At 36.5% G+C, this 18,389-nt stretch overlaps 1 protein-coding gene across 4 annotated transcripts in view; it reads left to right on the top strand.

Annotated features, from left to right (window-relative positions):
* The window catches only part of Strn (striatin), an 85,258-nt gene that overhangs the window by 40,135 nt on the left and 26,734 nt on the right, over window positions 1-18,389 (top strand). For all 4 annotated transcript variants that reach the window (XM_055618463.1, XM_055618457.1, XM_055618448.1 and 1 more), the window contains exons 3-7: window positions 4,813-4,886; window positions 9,254-9,332; window positions 11,910-12,077; window positions 13,303-13,438; window positions 17,692-17,827. In XM_055618463.1, the coding sequence (XP_055474438.1) occupies window positions 4,813-4,886; window positions 9,254-9,332; window positions 11,910-12,077; window positions 13,303-13,438; window positions 17,692-17,827 (593 nt within the window). The remainder of the gene's footprint in view (window positions 1-4,812; window positions 4,887-9,253; window positions 9,333-11,909; window positions 12,078-13,302; window positions 13,439-17,691; window positions 17,828-18,389) is intronic.

Genomic DNA, 18,389 nt, shown 5'->3' with positions numbered 1-18,389 from the left:
CTCCCCTTTCTGCATGCATGCCACTCCCCAAGTCCACTGATAGGGGAGGTCCTCCTCTCCTTCTTTCTGATCTTAGTCTATCAGTTCTCATCAAAAGTGGCTGCATTGTCCTCTACTGTGGCCTGGTAAGGCTGCTCCCCCCTCAGGGGGAAGTGATCAACGAGCAGGCCAATCAGATTATGTCAGAGGCAGTCCCTCTTCCCATTACTATGGAACCCACTTGGACACTGAACTGCCATGGGCTACACCTGTGCAGGGGTTCCAGGTCATCTCCACAAATAGTCCTTGGTTGGAGTATGAGTCTCTGGGAAGTTCCCTGTGTTCAAATTATCTTGTTCTGTTGATCTGCTTGTGGAGTTCCCGTTCCCTCCAGCTCTTACTATTTCCCACTTCTTACATAAAATTCCATTCACTCTGCCCATCAGTTGGCTATCAGGCTCAGCATCTGCTTTGACAGTCTATACTGCAGAAGCTTTCAGAGGCCCTCTGTGGCAGGTTTCAAGTAACCAGTGTTCTTAACTGCTGAGCTGTTTCTCTAGCCCCTGCAGTGCCACCTTTTGAGGTTATTAAATTAACAAATACAAAGCATGTTCTTTGTAGCATGAAACATTTCAGTTTTCAGTCCAAAAAAAAATTTAGTACTTTAATACTAGGCATTACAAATACATTTTAGAATTCTAGAATACTCCAGTGTTTTCTATACTGGAATTATTTTTCTAGTCCAAGGAATTAAAAAAGTGGAAATTTGAAATACAAACATGGAGATATTTGCCCTGGTTTATTTTAACTTTTTAAAGTTGATTTTATTGCATCAGTTTATTACAGTAAAGTCACAAGTACAGACACCAAGCAGCAAGATTAAGGCAGCCACTCATCCTGCCTGTCATGTGTCTCAGTAAACTTTTACAGTTAGAATGGTCATTTTGAAGTCATGAGTGTCACTGCTGCCTTTACACTTTCACTGTCAGTACATTTTTATGGCCCCGGTTCATTTTGAAGGCAATTCTAGACATCATGCCAATTCATCTATAAACAACTAAGTAAAGATCAATGTAGATTTTTCTAAGCTCCCCTTGCTAAAATGCCAAAATAAAAACTGAATCTTAACTATAAATGGACTATTCACCTAGCAATGAATTTATCAAAGCATTCCTTAAAACATGATAGAATTTACAGAATAAGCAGGTTTACACATTCCTTTTCGACAATACAGTGTTTGATTTGACTTTTTTCAGCAGTTTTAATTCTAAGGAGCCGCAGATCTATATAAAACCAACTTTTTTCTTGTGTTTCCTGTTTCTTTCCATTCGTTGCACTTTTATCTTTAGTGTAAGAGTCCAACTGTCTTCCGTCTTTATTTCCAAGTTGTAATTCATCTTCTAGGTGGCAGAATTCATTTTCCAAAACACAGAGGAATAACCATGTTCTATCCTTGCTTTAAAATACCTAGTTGATACCACAGCTCTTCCTGTGTGAGTAGCCACTTTTTCTGGTGTCTTTTTTGAACTCCATTCCTTCTAACTCTTTTGCCTACTAAACCCAGTGTTTGTTATATTTTAACCCACTGGGTGTTTCTGTTTTAGGAGCCAGAGCTGTCTAAACACAGCAGTTATTTGTGAAAATCCAGACAGAATACCTTTTACATTGCACAGATAGAGGTTTAGTTAAAATCTCATGTTACCTTTTTTTATAGTTTTATTTGACACTGCATTTTACAGTTAGATAGTCCTTTGTCCACATTCTTCAGATACATTCTTACAGTCCTTATGTCAGTATTGTTAGCGGAGAGGCAGCTTGCCTCTAGGTTGTTTAGCAACCTGTGATGTTATCAGCTGTCACCTGCCAGGGTTCTGGGATAAAAGACCCCCTCACCCCTCACCCTAGTATCTTCTTGCTCTCTCCTCTGACTCTTCAGGGGGCACCATCCATCTCTTTTCCCTTACACTCTCCCATTCTATCTCTCTCTCTCCCCGCCTCTGTACAATAAATCTCTTCCTAACAGGACTGTTGTGTGTGGCATTTTAAAATATATTATTACAAGTGTGCTATACTTATTTATTTTCTTTGTTGTAGGCATCTTCTTGCCTCTGTTCTTCCCTCACTGTAAACAGAGGTTATTTTCAGCAGTCAGCACACCACTTTGCATATGATAAGAATTCAGTAGTTTTGTGTTTTTTTTTTTTTTTAATTAATTATTGGGGGTAGGAAGATGGCGCAGTGGGTAAAGTGCTTTCCATGCAAGCATAAGGACCTGAGTTCAGATCCCTAGTTCTCACATACAAAACCAGACACAATGGCATTCAGCTGTAACTCCAGCATGGGGCAGAGATAGGCAGGTAGAATTTTACTGACCAGCTAGTATAGCTGAAAACCTGTCTCAAAAAATATACAAAGTGATAGTGGAAGACACTTAGCCTTCACTTCTTGCCTCTACACACATATACATGTGCATTTACACCATTACACATACACACACACACACACACACACACACACACACACACATACACCATTCTTTTTAGCATTAACATTTAAGATGTAGTTGCATATGTTTTTACTCCCAACATACTGTTTATAAGGTAGGTTTTTAAACAAAGCTAGAGTAAAAGTTCTTAAGTCTTTTCTAATTATTAAATATGTTTTATATTTATTTTTCCAGTAAAGACCAATTGAACATTGGAGTCTAGGTATATATGAAAATGAGATCTGTTTATCCTGTAGTTCAAGTGAGATAGAAAAAGAAAAATGAACAAGATTGTTTTCATAGTGACTTGAAGTATCAAAACAATGGGAAATTATGAGTTCTTGAGAAACATTTTAGCATTTTCTCTTCCAGAGGATTTTTCTAAGATTGAAGAAGGTTATGATAGTAAAATGTTTTTTCAGAAAATTTAGTAAGTAGGGGGCCGTAGTTTGTCCTAAACACATTGGTTATTTACACATTTTGTCTTGCTTTAAAGTTTTGTGAAATAGTTGATAATACAACTGTTTTGCTACATATATTGTATATGATGTTTTCTGTTTATTAAAACAAATAACTTCTTTTGCAGTTTTTTTTTTTTTTTTCTAAGACCGCTAGAATGCACTATAATGCAGTATGATGTTTTGGAAAATGCTTTCTCTCTGTGTGTTTATGCAGTATAAATAAGGTTCATAAAATTTTGTTGCTACTTTTATTTAAAATGCTATCTGTCATGAAGCCAATTACATTAACTTACTATCTTGACTTTTAAGAAGATACTGTTACTTTGTCGTATAGTAGATGGAATATTTCTGAAAAACCTGAAGATTGACAATTAAAGCTAATGCCTTTATATCTCACCTTCTGATCAACTATTCCAAGTATATTAAGATAGACTTGGAAAAATTTAGTTCAGTGATGAAATCATTGGATTAGGACACACTGGGAATCCAGAGAAGCATGTTCTAGATAATTATCTATAATCTATAAATTGTCTTAAGACTCCCCTCTATCAAAAAACTAGTAGATTTTTTTTTTAAATCTGGTTTTTCTCTGTAACTACAAAGTGATTATTGGAAAACAATGAAGAGTATTGGTAACTTACATAACTGAGTGAGTATTTTTTATCTAATTTTAAATAAAATTTTATGGTAAGTGTTCCATCCATTTTTTTTATGTAAGTTATTTTTATTTTGTATGTGTGGGTGTTTTGCCTGTACATATGTATACCAAGTGTGTGCCTGGTACCTAAGGAGGGTGTCTGATCCCTGGAACTAGAATTACAGCTGATTTTGAGCCGTTATGTGGGTGGATGCTTGGAATCACATCTCAGGAAAGTACCCTGTGGGCTTAGCTGATCTTTACAGCTAAGCCATCAAGACACATCCACCCTCCCTACTCACCATTAATTTTTTTATAAGGAAGAAAATCTTTCAATTTGTGTGTGTTGCCTTTTCCTTCATTATTTACTTTTGGTTCTGAAAATCATTGTTTTTATTTGTATATTTTTATTGTTCTCTGACTTAATTCATTGAATCTACTCACAAAAAAACTTCATTTTATAGAGAAAAAGTTAAAATATACAAATGTTAAACAAATGTAGTTATTTTTAATTTTTTAAAAAATTTCTCCTTATCTGGATTATTTTTTTTTTTTTTGCTCTCATTTGTCAAGATCTAAGATAGTTAAATCAGATGTCTAGCCCATTTAGATGAAAATAATAATACTCTGCTACCTTTAAAAAGAAATTAGACAATCTTCCTAATCATTTTTTTTCTTACTAAAGACAAAGTATATGTTGACTAAAGGAGATATTTAATCATTACTGCTAGAATAGCTCCTTCAGCATAGTTGATTTTGTCTAGGTTTTTATTTTGCTTTTATGGCTCACCATAAGAATATTTGGCAAATTGTAATTATCCAATAAGAGATACACATTATAGGTAATGTTTTTTTTTTTTTTCTAAGATAAACCCAAATATTGAGAAAGGTAAATCTAATAGATTAAATTGTACAATGAAGATCTCTTTTATCCACGGATAATAAAATTCAGCTTACAATTATTAAGAAAATTTCAATACAACAGAAACTAGAATTCATATGGTTCTTTATAGGTACAGAATGATTTATGATTCCTAGTATTACCCTTTTATTTCATTAATGTGATAGTTGGTGATTCAACAGCAAAAAGGGCAAGTATGTTTTTGTTATAGTCTTTACACTATGGAAATCTCAGAGCCTTTGAAAGTTCTAGGCATGCATGGCCAGGACTGCTGCATCCTTACAACTTCTCTTTAAAGCTTATTTAACTGTATTTTAACATGGCTTATATTTTTTCATTTCTTTGTTAGAGCCAAATACCACAAGTTGAAATATGGGACAGAACTGAATCAGGGAGACATGAAGCCTCCAAGCTATGACTCTGGTAAGCTAGTTGTAAAGGAGGTTTAAGTGATAAAAATTAATGTCTAATATTTTGTAGAAACACTTGAAAATACGAGTTAGTATCCATTTGTAGTTATTCTTTGCTGTCTTGTGTTTTGGGTGCTGATCATTTAGTGTCATGAGATCATTTTATATTGCCTTTCTTTTTTTATTCATCTGCACCCTTATTTAGTTCATTATGTTTTTGTCTGTGTTCTACAAGTAGTAGAAGGTTCAGACATGGTGGGATAGTGTTACTAACCTAACTTCTTACTGTGTCTTACTTGTATGAACTGAAACTTGTGGCATGTGCAGAACAAAGTTCATAATGCCCTTGAAATCCTGTGAAGAAGTATGAGCTATGGAGATACAAGTTTTCGTCTCAAAGCAGAAGGGGCTAATCCTTAAGCATGATGTCTCAGCGGTTAGAGCACTTGTCTAGCATGTTTTAGGCCCTAAGTTCAGTACTGGCCAACAAAGAAGCAAACAAACCTGGCCCCTTAGGTGGACTTTCTTCCTTAACAGAAACATACAGTATGTTCATTAATTGGTGTGTACCAAAGCTATTGCCATACTTAATTTTTGGCATATTTCAGATTTAATTCTTACTCAAGTAGTAAAGGTATGAACAATCGTTTATATCATTTATTTAAATGCCTAATGATAATTCTGAGGGCTTCATTAGCTTTAATTCTTGAAATCTTTTCATAGAGATACTGTTATTCTTATTTTATGTATTCAAAACTTAAACCCAGGAAATTGGAAAAATTTGCCAGAGGTTAACCAGTTATTAAATGATGTGGGACATGGAGCTGAACTCAGGTTTATCTGACTCAGAAATTCATATTTCTCCCAATTCTCCACATTTGAGAATGCTGGAGAAACTTTCCAAAATGAGTGTTGATTGTAATAGTCTTACTCCACGTCCCAGAATATTACAAGTATGTCATTAATATTTTCCAAAATTCTTTGGTACATGTTGTAATCTCTCAGTTGGCCCTAACCTTATTAATTTGGGTTTTCTATGTTGTGTAATTCAGGTCAAGGTTTGTCAATGTGTTTATCTCTTCAAAACATTAAGTCATTATTTCATCCATTTCTTTGCATTTTTAAATTTTCATTAATTTCTGTTCTGGTTTTGATAATTTCTTTCCACCTATTGCTTTTGGGTTTTCTTTTTTCTTTTTTTTTTTTCAAACTATTGAAGTACATTTTTAAGTTACTTATTTTTAACTCTTTTTCTTATTTTTTCATTTTAAATTTTGTGTATATGTACACACACACACACACACACACACACACACACACACACACACACACGCATGTGAGTGCAGGTTTCTTTAGAGGCCAGAAGAGGGCACTAGATCCCCTTGAGCTGCAGTTACAGGTTGTGTGAGCCACCTGATATAGATGCTGAGATCTGAACTCACGGGAACGCAAGAACAGTACACACTTTTAACTGCTGAGCCATCTCTCCAGGCCCTCTTCCTGTCTTTTTATTTTATTTGTAGGTACTTAGAGCTATGAGTTTCCTTTTTAGATTTGCTTTTATTTTATCCCAGAAGTGTAGGTATATTGTGTTTTCATTTCATTCTAATAATTTCTTCAGTAGTCCATTCTTTATTCAATATTATATTGTCTTATTTTGTACTGTTTTATTTAGTCAGGGACTCAGTATGGGCCTCTGCTGGCCTGGAACTCTCTTTGTAGACCAGGTAGTTCTCACAAAGGTCTAATTGCCTCTGAGTCTAAAGGCCTGTGCCAGCACACCAAGCTCAATACTTACTGTGTTTTTAATCCCCATTGCTTTGTGTGTTTTGTACTTCCCTTTATTCCATTGCGTCTATTTTAGAGAAACTTTGATAGGCTTTTGAAGAGTGTGTGTTCTATAGTGTTTGGGTAGAATATTCTGCATATGTCTGTTAAGTCCATTTGGTATTTGATGACATTTAGCTCTAATGTTTCTCTTCTTATTCTTTTTTTTTTTTTTTTTTTTTGGTCTGGATGACCTGTCTGTAAAACTGGGCAATTGAAGTCATCTGCAGTTACTTTGTTGTGATTAATCTGTGACTTAATGCCTACTAGTATTTATTTCATGAATTTGGATCACCTGAGTTGACTAGAATTATAATGTGCTCTTTGGGTTGTTGTCTCCATCAGAATGAAGCATCCTTCCTTACTTTCTCTGATTAGTTTTGATTGATGTCCATTTAGTTAGACATTAGAATAGTAATGTGTTCTTGTTTCATTGTTTCATTTAGTTGTAGTTCTGTTTTTCCCATCTGTTCACTCTGAAGTGGTATCTATCCTTAAGGACAAGGTATTTTTCTTATACACAGCAGAAAGGTGGATCCTGTTTTCTGACACAGTTGGTTCTAATACAGTTGAGGCCATTAACATTTGGAGGTATTATTGAAAGATGGGAATTAATTCTGTCATTTTCCTGACTTTTGTGGTGGGTAATAAATCGTACCCTGCACACCTGTTAGCCTATCATCATTGGGTTTTTTTTTTTTCTTGTAGCCTTGGGTGTCCTTATCCTCCTACTCATACCATAGTATTCCTTGTATTCTCTACAGGGGTGGTTAGTAGTTACAAAGTTCCCGTTGAGAAGTCAGCTTTAGTCTCATGGACCTGCTCTTTACATGTAACTTGGGCCATATTTCTTTCATCTTTAAATAACTCCCCTGTCTTAGTTAGGGCTTTATTGCCATGAAGACACCCCATGACCACAGCAACTTTGTTATAAAGGAAACCATCTAATTGGGGCTGGCTTATAGTTCAAAGGTTTAGTTTATTATCGTCATGGCAAAAAGCATGATAGCGTGCAGGCAGACATGGTGTTGGAGAAGGAACTGAGAGTTCTACCTCATGATCCAGAGGCAGCAGAGGGAGACTGTGTATCACACTGGGCATAGCTTCAATATGGGAGACTTCCAAGCCTGCCCTCACAGTGACATACTTCCTCTAACATGGCCACACCCACTCCAGAAAGACCACACCTCCTATTAGTGCCACTCCTTATGGCCAAGCTTAACATATGAGTCTGTGGGGGCCATACCTATTCAGACTACCACTCTTGTCTGTTTTTCCCACTGAATACTTAAGTGTTTTAGCAATAATGTAGAGTCTAATAGGACAGAGCCCAGGGGAGCCTAGTCTCTTACTAGGGAGTGTGAGCAACTGGAAGGGCCTGAAGATAGAGTGGTGGTCTGAGTGGCTTGGGAGTTCTAAGCAAGGCCAGTATCTAGTGGTGTATTCAGCATAGGGTTCTGGAGGCAGAGGTCTCATTCTTTCTGAGAACCTGTAGCTCACAGATTCATCTAGACAGACTAGCCTGTAAGCCTCAGGGGTCCTGTCTCCTCACTTTCCCAGTGGTGGGATTATAGATACAGTCTGTTGTTTGTTTGTTTGTTTGTTTGTTTTCTTTTTTTAATTTTTAGTTTTTAAAATATGAGTGTAGTATTTAACTCGAAGCTTCATGTTTATGTAGCAAGTATTTTGCTGATTGAACCATGGTTCCTGAAACCCCAGAGGGGTCCCCCCTCCCGGGGGTGGGGAAAGGGAGACAGGCAATTTTTCAAAAGACTATCATAGTTATGTGTTGTCTGATTGAAAACAATATTTAATCAAGGTATATAAATTATATATATAGTAGCTATAATTATTTTAATTCCTCCCTCATAAGTTTTACAGAGCCTTTTAGGAGTACAAAGGTCTAGTCACTGTGCATGAAAGAACTTTATTAGGGGGCTGGAGGGGTGGCTGAGTGGTTACAAGACTGAGGGAGTTCCATTGTGCTTGGTGCCGGGTCTCATGTAGCCCTGGCTGGTCGTCACTTTTGGTCCTCTGTCTTCACCTCCTAAGTGTGGATTGCAAGTTTGTGCCACTGTGCCTGGCTCCATGAAGTGTGGGGATAGCACCCATGGCTTTAAGCATGCCAAGTAAGCATTCTACCAACCAAACCATATCCCTAGCTGAGATAGCGTTTGTATCGGACTGTTTGGGCTGTTTGTTTTTTAACTGCCATTTCTAGGTTTCATACTGTTTCTGTTTGGCTGTTACTATGTTACTTTATTTGATAGGCCACTGTCTTAGAGGAAAAGGCTCAGGCTGGTGAAATGAAAGAAAACTGTCTTTATTCTTAGTTCTGTTGCTCTAAATGGAATCTAGTAGAGATACTTAACCATACAGAGTTTTGTTACCAAAATTTGGGTTGAAAGCGATTCATTTTGCCCTGAAACATACCTTTTAAAAGTTGCAGTTTTAATATTTTTAACTTATAAATGTTTGTTGGGCATTGTTTATGAACTGGGTTGTCCAAACATGTAAAATTAGTCAATTTTATTGTGATTTCATATTCTTCAGATGAAGGTAATGAAACAGAGGTGCAGCCACAGCAAAATAGCCAGTTAATGTGGAAGCAAGGCCGGCAGCTACTCAGACAGTAAGTATCAACTTGTTGGAATTAAGGAAAATTTTGTATGCTTTTTTTTTTGTATTTTTAACTCATAAGTTTCTCTGGTATTATGCCATGAGTAGGAAGTAGTAAGGCAGAAAGAAAAAAAAACCCAAACCTTAATTGATTTATTATTTGTTTTTCATATTAAACATTTTTCCTCACTGTTGGAATTTATATAGTTACAAGAGTTCTATGTCGTTATTATTCTCATTTCATCAACTCTCTAAACATAGACTTACTACAAACCAGTAAGTATCCCCGTACACAATTCCGTTAGAAGCTTTTTCAGTATATTGGAGAACTCCGACTCCTCAGATTTTGCACATGCTGTCTAACATGCTTTTTCCTAAATGTGTAACTGGGACTCCAGAGCTTATGATGTCAAGTAGCAGACTAGACCTGTAGTCTTAGGAACTGGCATACAGATTTATGCCAGAGTAAAAGGAAATTTGTTCTGTGTGTTAGACTTTTGAGGTGGCTTATTAGTAGTTTATTTCTAAGATTTGCAAAATATTAATGCCATCCATTCCTTTTTTCTGTAGGAAGAGAATATTTTACAATATCTCATACCTGTCTTCTTATCTAGGTCAGTGGTTCTGAACCTTCCTACTGCTGTAACTCTTTAATACAGTTTTTCAAGTTGTAGTGACTCCCAGCCATAAAAGTATTTCATTGCGACTTCATAACTGTAATTTTGCTACTTTTATGAATCATAATGTAAATATCTGATATGTGACCCCTGTGAAACGATTGTTCAACTCCCCAAAGGAGTCTTGACCCAAAGGTTGTGAACCACTGATCCAGACAAAGTTAGAAAAAGTTTAAACTATTAAGTTGACTTCATTACTGTTCTCACTTTAGTCTTAAATACGTGTATTTTTCTCTTAAGCTTATTTGTGCTACTCTAAATTGAACCTGTGTTCTTCTGTATGCCATGCAATTGCTCTGTTCCTGAGCCACACTTACATCCTTTTTGCTTGTTTACTTATTTCTTTATTGGTGTGGTCATACTACGTTGTTACCTAGGCTAGCCTTGAATTTCTAATACTCCTTCCTGAGCCTCCTCAGTAGATTGGGTTACAGATATATGCCACCATCTCTTATTCATTTTCAGTTTTTAAATGGATAAGTGTTCTTAAAATGCTGGCTTCAGAGGCTGATAAGATGGCTAAAAGGTTAAGAGCATTTTCTGCCCCAGCAGAGGACCTGGGATCAGTTCTCAGCACCACATGGTGGTTCCATAACACCTATAACTCCAGTTCCAGGGGATCTGACACATGCTGCTGCACTCTGCAGTCACTAATATTCATTACTCACTTATGAAAAAGGTGACATTTTATCAGTTAGCTATGTATCAACTATTTAATGAGACTAACTTATCTCTGGCAAAGCAGTTTTGAGACAGGTGTTTGTAATTTAGTTTTGTTACCAAAGTGAGGTAAATATATAATATTAACTATTAAAAATAGAAAAATTGGCTGGAGAGATGGCTTAGCAGTTTGGAGTACTGGCTCCTTTCTTAAGACTTTAGGTACTGATTGGGACTGAAAAGGGAGTATCTTGACTTAGTAAGACTTATTCCATTTGATCACATATCACTGTGAAGTTTCTTTCAGCTCTAGTAACTATGAAAATGAAATCCTAAAGTAAGCTGAACTTACACTGTCTTGTCAACCTGTGCTTTCGTCTCTTCTTCAGTGGACCTACTATATAAATAAAAGTATGTCACTATATGGTGATAGTGATGTCATTTCCTTTGTTCTGTCCTACCACCAGCACTTTTGGTCTTCCAAAACAAATTATTATCAACATTTAACACTGGGACTTTTGGGTAGAGTGCTTTCTGTATATCACGGGTGATATTAGGTCTCCTCGATGAAAATAAAAGCAGGTTTAAGAAAACTAAAGTTGCAGTAAGTGGCAGAAATGGGGGTTGAGACCTGCATATAACCGCACACTGTGTGCTCTTTCTGTGCCTCTGACTCCCTGGAGTTACACAATTCAAACAAGTCTGTATACTTGATGTCCCACAGTTTAGGTCTCTGTTTTTCTTTTAGAATTTCTCAGGACAGAAACATCTCTTTTACAAGTGACTATTACGAAAAAAAAAATGCTGTCTTCTTCTGTGTCATGGAAAGAAAACATTTAGACTAAAAACATTCTCTCCAAATTTTAGTTAATGACACTTAAGATAAAAATTGTTAAAAACTGGAGCCATTATTCTAAAGTAGTATTGGTAGAGTTTGGGAGGGGATTGTTCCATTCATCCTAAAGAAAAAAGTGTATTCTGAAATACATTGGAGAACAGTTTCTTCTTCGGATAAATGAATAGTGTTACTATATAGTTCATTGGTTTTTCTTCATGACGCTGGTAGAGGCTGGTACTGCAAGAGACAGCTCCATCTGCAGCTGGAATGTTATTAACAAGTCTTATTGACAAGTACTGTTCTGTTAAACCTGATGCAGGCACAAGTTTGAAGAAATACTTTTATTTTATTTACATTTTGTATTTTACAATGCTAATTCCTGTGTGACTGAATTGTAAGGGTCCTCTTTGTGCAGGTATCTCCAGGAGGTCGGCTACACAGATACTATTCTAGATGTGAAATCCAAGCGAGTGCGGGCATTGTTGGGGTTTTCAAGTGATGTCACTGACAGGGAAGATGACAAAAACCAGGACTCTGTTATAAATGGTACAGACGCTGAAGTTAAAGAGACAGCAATGATAGGGTAAGTGTTTTGTCTGGAAACTATTTTAGCTATAACTTCAGTTCTTATTGATGTTTTTGGTATGGAGGGCATTCAGCTTTTAAATGGTGACTTGGTAATAATTTAATTTTAGTTAATTAAATGTTATAATTTTAAAGTTTCATTTAGTTAGAATCCCTTTTATTTTAATTAAAAAAATGTAATTTTTATTTACAGTATTTTTATTTGCTTTAAATTTAGGTATTTAACATAGATTTTAATATTTTGTCAGTCACTGTTAGAATATCATAGATGTTGTTGAAATTAAATACAAATATGCAAGAGTGATGTTTTATCAACAAACCAGAAAGGAGAAACTTAATCGTTTCTTAATAATTTCTTTTATATCATAATGTTGTTCCTCATCTTTGCTTTGATATAAAATATCTATTTCAAGTATATATATACACACATTTATTGTATTAGTAGATTAAGTGTGAAAATTCAGAAGTTATTTGAACTATTTGATTTTTGTTTCAGACCACAGATTATAGACATGTATATAATTTTATTTATATAGTTAAGTAAGAGATTTTTATTAGAAAATTCATCATAAATTTTTATTGAGTAAAAAAAACAAAGATTCTGTGAATATGTAACTCCAATGGTGACTTTTTTTAAACTCATATTTAATCAAAAAGAATGTTTTCAATTGAACTCTGTAAATTTCTTTGGGAAAACACAGTTTCTATTATTTGGAAAATAAAATTGTAGAATTAGATAAAGGTTCAAAATAATTTTATAAATAAATGCCTTTGGGCCTTTTAAAAATATAATGTAATTCTCTTTAGTATAACGTGTGTGTTTGAATAAAATATTCTTATGGAAACTTTTATGAGAGGTCAAAGGAAAAATTGTAGAGAAACAATGAGAAAAATGGAGACAGAGCTACTCAAAAGTATTTTTTTAAAGACACACATTATGGTTGGCATGAAGATGAGTCTGTGCTGAATCAAAAGGAGGCTCTTTCTTCACATTAGAGCCACTGATCTAAACAGATTTGATTGAAGGCCTTGAGCACTTCTTGTCTTACTTTTTCAGTTAACCACAGAACTGTAATAGATGGGAATCGATGTCATTATACAGTTTAGGGGGTCATATAATGTGATCATATTATAATACAAGCATAAGTTCTGAAACCTATCGGTAGTTAATTTTTATGGTGATGTTTTAAAAGTTACCCAAGTATTGTATGTGTTTAAACCAGGAAATCCGAGTTAACAGATTCTGCTTCCGTGTTGGACAATTTCAAATTCCTGGAAAATGCAGCTGCAGATTTCAGTGATGAAGATGAGGATGAGGACGTTGATGGAAAAGAGAAAAGCGTCATTGATACTTCAACAGTGAGTTAGAGAACTCATTTCAATACTTTTAGGTGCCATAATGCATATGTTAAAAATCTGTGCTCTTTAAATCTTCAACCCTTAAATTCTTTTCATGAATTTAGGGCAAACAGAAAATTTTTGTTATATTTTATGATTGCATCTTTTCCATAGAATGCTTAGACTTTTTGTTAATTCATTAAACAAGACAGCGTCTCCATAGTACTGCAGAGCGTGCCCTGATATTGTTTATTATGACAGTCGATCTGACAGACACAGGATGGTGCCTGATGGCCTCACTTCTGAGACATGAAGTTTTGTCTTTTGGGAAAATTATACAGATCATCAGAACTCTTCCATCGCTTTCTTCAGTTGTTCAGAATTCAGACGTGTTTTTATGCAGTCTTTAAGTTTACTGACTTTCCCGTACATTCCCTACAATAAGAAGTGTCTCTGAGATGCTGTTTTTTTCTTTCTCTAGTCTCTTCTCCCCCCTTTCTTCTTTCCTTTATTTCCTTTTCCCCCTTTCCTGCTTCCACTCCTTTTTGAAGAGATGACGACATGCTTCACATGTTCATCAAAGTGTGTATATTTTCTCTTTTGTTTAAGAACAGGCAGGAGGAAAGTTAAAATGTAAAGCAAAATGACCAAATGGTAAAGGCTTGAATTTAAGGCTTATGTCTGCATCAGTTTTTTTTCTTTCCTATTTGAAAGGGGGGGGGTGTGATATGTGAGACAAGGTCTACTGTGTACCTCTAGCTGTCCTGGAACTCACTTTGTAAACCAGGATGGCCTGGAACCCAAAGAGGTCTACATGCCTCTGCCTACTGAGTGCTGGGAGTAAAGATACTTGGCCTTAATTCTTTTTCTTAGTGTGGCTGTCATAATTTTATCAGTTTGTAAAAAGATTATAGTAAGTACTCATTTTATCCCTAGAAGACTATATGATAAATAAGCGACTCTATGAAAATAATGTTTAGCTATAATATGCTTTCTTAGTATAACTTCTGTTTTTAATGCCACCCATTTCCTCGGCTTAATCAGAGACTCTCAAGTTATTTCTGTCATGTTATTGTTTGTATATGCCACTAATAATTTACACTCCTTAGCCCTATCATAGATATATTTGAATATCAAGAAGTCACTCAAATTTTTATTAGTAAAACAAGTTACAATAGCGTGTGCTAGTCTAAATGTCTGATTCTTTGCTTTGTCCTAATCATCTAAACTTGTGTTGTTCCTTATCGATTTTTGTGTGACAGTTGCTTTGAAATACCATTTTCCTATCAGAATACTTTATGCATAGACCCGGGGCAAATAACTCTCATGTTGTAAGTTTCTTTGGTGATAATTATGTCAATTTAAATGCTTTAAAATCTGTAAGTTGATTATTAAAACTGTTAAATGATGAGATTGGAAATTTCTAACGATAGCCTAACCATTTGATTTCCTAGTTCTTAACCATTTAATTTCTTTTTTTGTAATTAAATTCATAAGTATTGATAGCATTCCAACTGGCACAGACCATAGGCTCTTGTATGCATGAAGGCACATCTATTGGATATAGATTTACCCAACACTCACATACTGGGTTAAGAAAGATTTTTGTCCTTCCTATTTACCCCATGGTAGGTATTGAATCTAAGGTCTAGTGTTTAATGCGAAAATGTTAATACCCCAGTGCAAGAAGGAAAATGTATTGTACAGTTTTATTGTATCCCTACTGTAGCCCCCTTCCTCATCTTTTCCTAGTCCCACCCACCCTCGCTCTTCTCCCCCTATTCCCTTTCCCTAGTCCCCTAATGGGGAGGACCTCCTCCCCTTCTTTCTGACCCTAGCTTATCAGGTCTTACCAGGGTAGCTGATCATCTTCCTCTGTGGCCTTCCAAGGAAATGGAATTATATCCCTTTCTTCTTCCCTTTCCTCCCTTCACCCCCTCCTGTGTACCTACCCTTGAAACCTTCCATGTCCTATTAAGTTGATGGCCTCTTTTTCTTTAATTGTTGTATACAGGTATCTTTGTATGTGCGTGGATGCATTTGTGTATGCATGGTTTCTGACCACTCTACATTAAACAACCAGTAACGGCTCACCCGTGGGCAGATTGAATTCTTCTCCTCCCAGCAGTTACTAGTTGCTTGCAGTTCTTTATCCAGGAGTAGAACTTTGTGAGATTTCACCCCTTTCACTTTACCTCGTCCATTGGCATTGCTATTGTCCCTGTCTTGTTTGCAGCCATTTCTAGGGTGGACTGTTTAACGTGCTTCACAGTGGACTTCCTAATATTCTGTCACCTACAATCCCCTCTCCAACCATGTTCCCAGAGCCGTAGATGCAGGAACTGTGATAAAGCTGTATGAATTGGGGCTAGGTTCCTCTTGATCTGTTGATCACTGTGTTGTGTCCAGTTGTGGTTTTCTGTGATGGTCTCCATCTGCTCTTTTTTCTCCTTAATGTCTTAAGTAGGAAATCTTCTATTAGGGAAGGTAAATATTACTATTACAAATTTTACCCCTCCTATTTACTGGTCATATGTTCCTTTTGTGACCACAGTTCTTTTTCTTTGATGCCTAAGCATGAGAATACACAGGATTTTGGTTTGTTTATTTAACATGAAACAGTAGGCACAATCTATAATGATGGTGATAGACCTGATGGCTGTCACATTTTGTTTAAGGCTACTAGGAGTTTGCCCTAGGAGTTGCTTTTATCACTTAATATCATGTTTAGTAATAACTGAAGCCCAAGATACTCAGAGACGTTTAATTTGAGGTTCTGGGTGCTATTTCCAGATTTCCTCTGCCCTTTTTGTAGTGAGGTGGTGAGGACAAAGACTCTTCATGTTGATGGTAGTGGTGGCTCCTCTGATGGTTTCTCCTAACTTCGGAGTACGTGGTACATTTTCATGTGGAACTGTGAGGGTAGGGTAGCCCATTGGTGCCTCTTTTTTTGTTTGTTTGTTTTTATTTTATGTGTATAGATGTTTTGCTTGTTTGTTTGTCTGTACCTCACGTGTGTGCCTAGTGCCTGTGGAGGCCAGAGGAGGGCATTGGATCCTCTGGATCTGGAGTTACAGGCAGTTGTGAGCTGTGATGTGGGGGCTGAGAAATGAGCTCACGCCCTCTAGAAGAGCAACCAATGTTCTTCACCACTGAGACATTTTTCTGGCCCTGGTGCCACTCTTCAGAGATATTTTATATATGTCAGCTTTGTTGCTCAGTCAAAATTAGAACACGTTATCAGGAAATGGCTTGTGAGTAATTTGAAAAACACAAAACCATTTATTGTGGGCTCTCTGCTCGGAAGCTCCCACAGTTGTCTTATGGGTTTGCTAGATGGTAGACCGAGAAGTGCTGTAAGCATAGCAGTGTTTCTTGATCTTCGGGTAGTACTCTAAGGAAACAGAATTATGATGTCATTAAGTATCTTACGTGTTCTCTGTTTATGTTTGCAGACATAAAGAGAATGGAGACTGACAGAGCACAGGCATGCTGTGCTCAGCACTCACTATTAGGTTTACCTTTTTAAACTTTACTGGATTTGCGGATCCAGAGATAGTTTTAAATATATAAAAGTGAATTATAACAATTCTTGTATTAGCTGTGTGGTGAGTGAATCTATAAAAAGCTATTGAGCTGGGCACATGGTACATATGTCTCGTCCCAGTGTTCTGGAGTAGGAACAGCTCAGTTCCAAGCCTGGCCAGGGCTGCATAGTGAGACAGGAAAGAAATCAGCTGTTAGGGAAGTTGAAGGCAGTAGATAATATAGGAGCCCTTTGCTCTTCTTTGGTTCCTGAGACATTAGTTTCTAAGTTTGTAATTGTAGCAGGCTCTGTGAGGGTACATTAAATTATGTTGAAGTTCCGTGGCTCTATTCTGGAAACATTTGACTGTTCATGGAATGTGTTCAGTTGAGTTAGACCAGAGAATCTACAGAGTGCGTACATTGCATCTAAGGGATGGAAGATTTAGTTGTTCTCATAACAAGAGTATAACCTGCCTGTAATTTAAGTATAGATCTTACTTATCCAGCAATAGATTCCTTTTAGTTTAAGCTGTCATGCCTTTGAACAACATTTATTTAAATAACTGCTTTAAGATGTATAGCACATGTTTTTAAAGACCACAATGTCTTTTTCACTGAGTTAGGTATTGCAGCTCTTTAATATGGCCAATACATACATTCTGAAGATAGTGGGTTTTTTGCTTATTTAAATTAAGTGCATAGTATTTGCTAATATTTTAGTTTGATGTTTTTCCTCCCCCCATTAGATTGTTCGGAAAAAAACATTGCCTGATACCAGTGAAGATCGAGACACAAAAGAAGCTCTGAAGGAGTTTGACTTCCTCGCCACATCAGAGGAAGGGGACAGTGAGTCTAGAAGTGCAGGCGATGGAACAGACGGGGGTAAGGGAGCACACGGGATCCAGTCAGGGGTTTGGGTAAATGTTTTGCCAAGAGGGCAGTGTCTAGAAATGTTACACGTGTGACACTTGAGTCATCTTTATTTTTGTCTAAGTTGTCTGAGCACCTGTAAGGAAGTGTGTGTAACCATTACCTCCACTTCCTCCTTTAATATGTAAGGAGTAGTGTGCTCAGACAAGTAGAAACCACTGATGAAGATTTTGGGGAACCCTTGAGTATGCCTGGTACCTGAGGAAGTGTGAAGAGGGCATCAGATACCCTGGAACTGGAGTTAGGGATCGTTGTGATCTCCCCATGTAGTATTTACAATTACACTCAGGACTCTGCAGGAGCAGAATGTGCTCCTAAACCACTCTGAGCCTTCACACCAGACCCTGGCCTTTTTGTTGTTGTTGTTAATTTTATAATTGACAGGCATGATAGTACACAGTTATAATCTCAGATCTTGAGAGACAGAAGCAGATGGATTTCTATGAGCTCTAGGCTAGCCTAGACTGTATAGTGAGTTTTAGAACAGCTAAGCCTACATAGTGAGACCCTGTCT

The sequence above is a fragment of the Psammomys obesus genome, unplaced genomic scaffold (assembly GCF_907164565.1).
Source record: "Psammomys obesus unplaced genomic scaffold, mPsaObe1.curated_primary_1811, whole genome shotgun sequence".
Taxonomy (NCBI): Eukaryota; Metazoa; Chordata; class Mammalia; order Rodentia; family Muridae; genus Psammomys; species Psammomys obesus.
The sequence above is the reverse complement of the archived record's forward strand: the minus strand, read 5'-3'. Positions and strand labels throughout refer to the sequence as shown.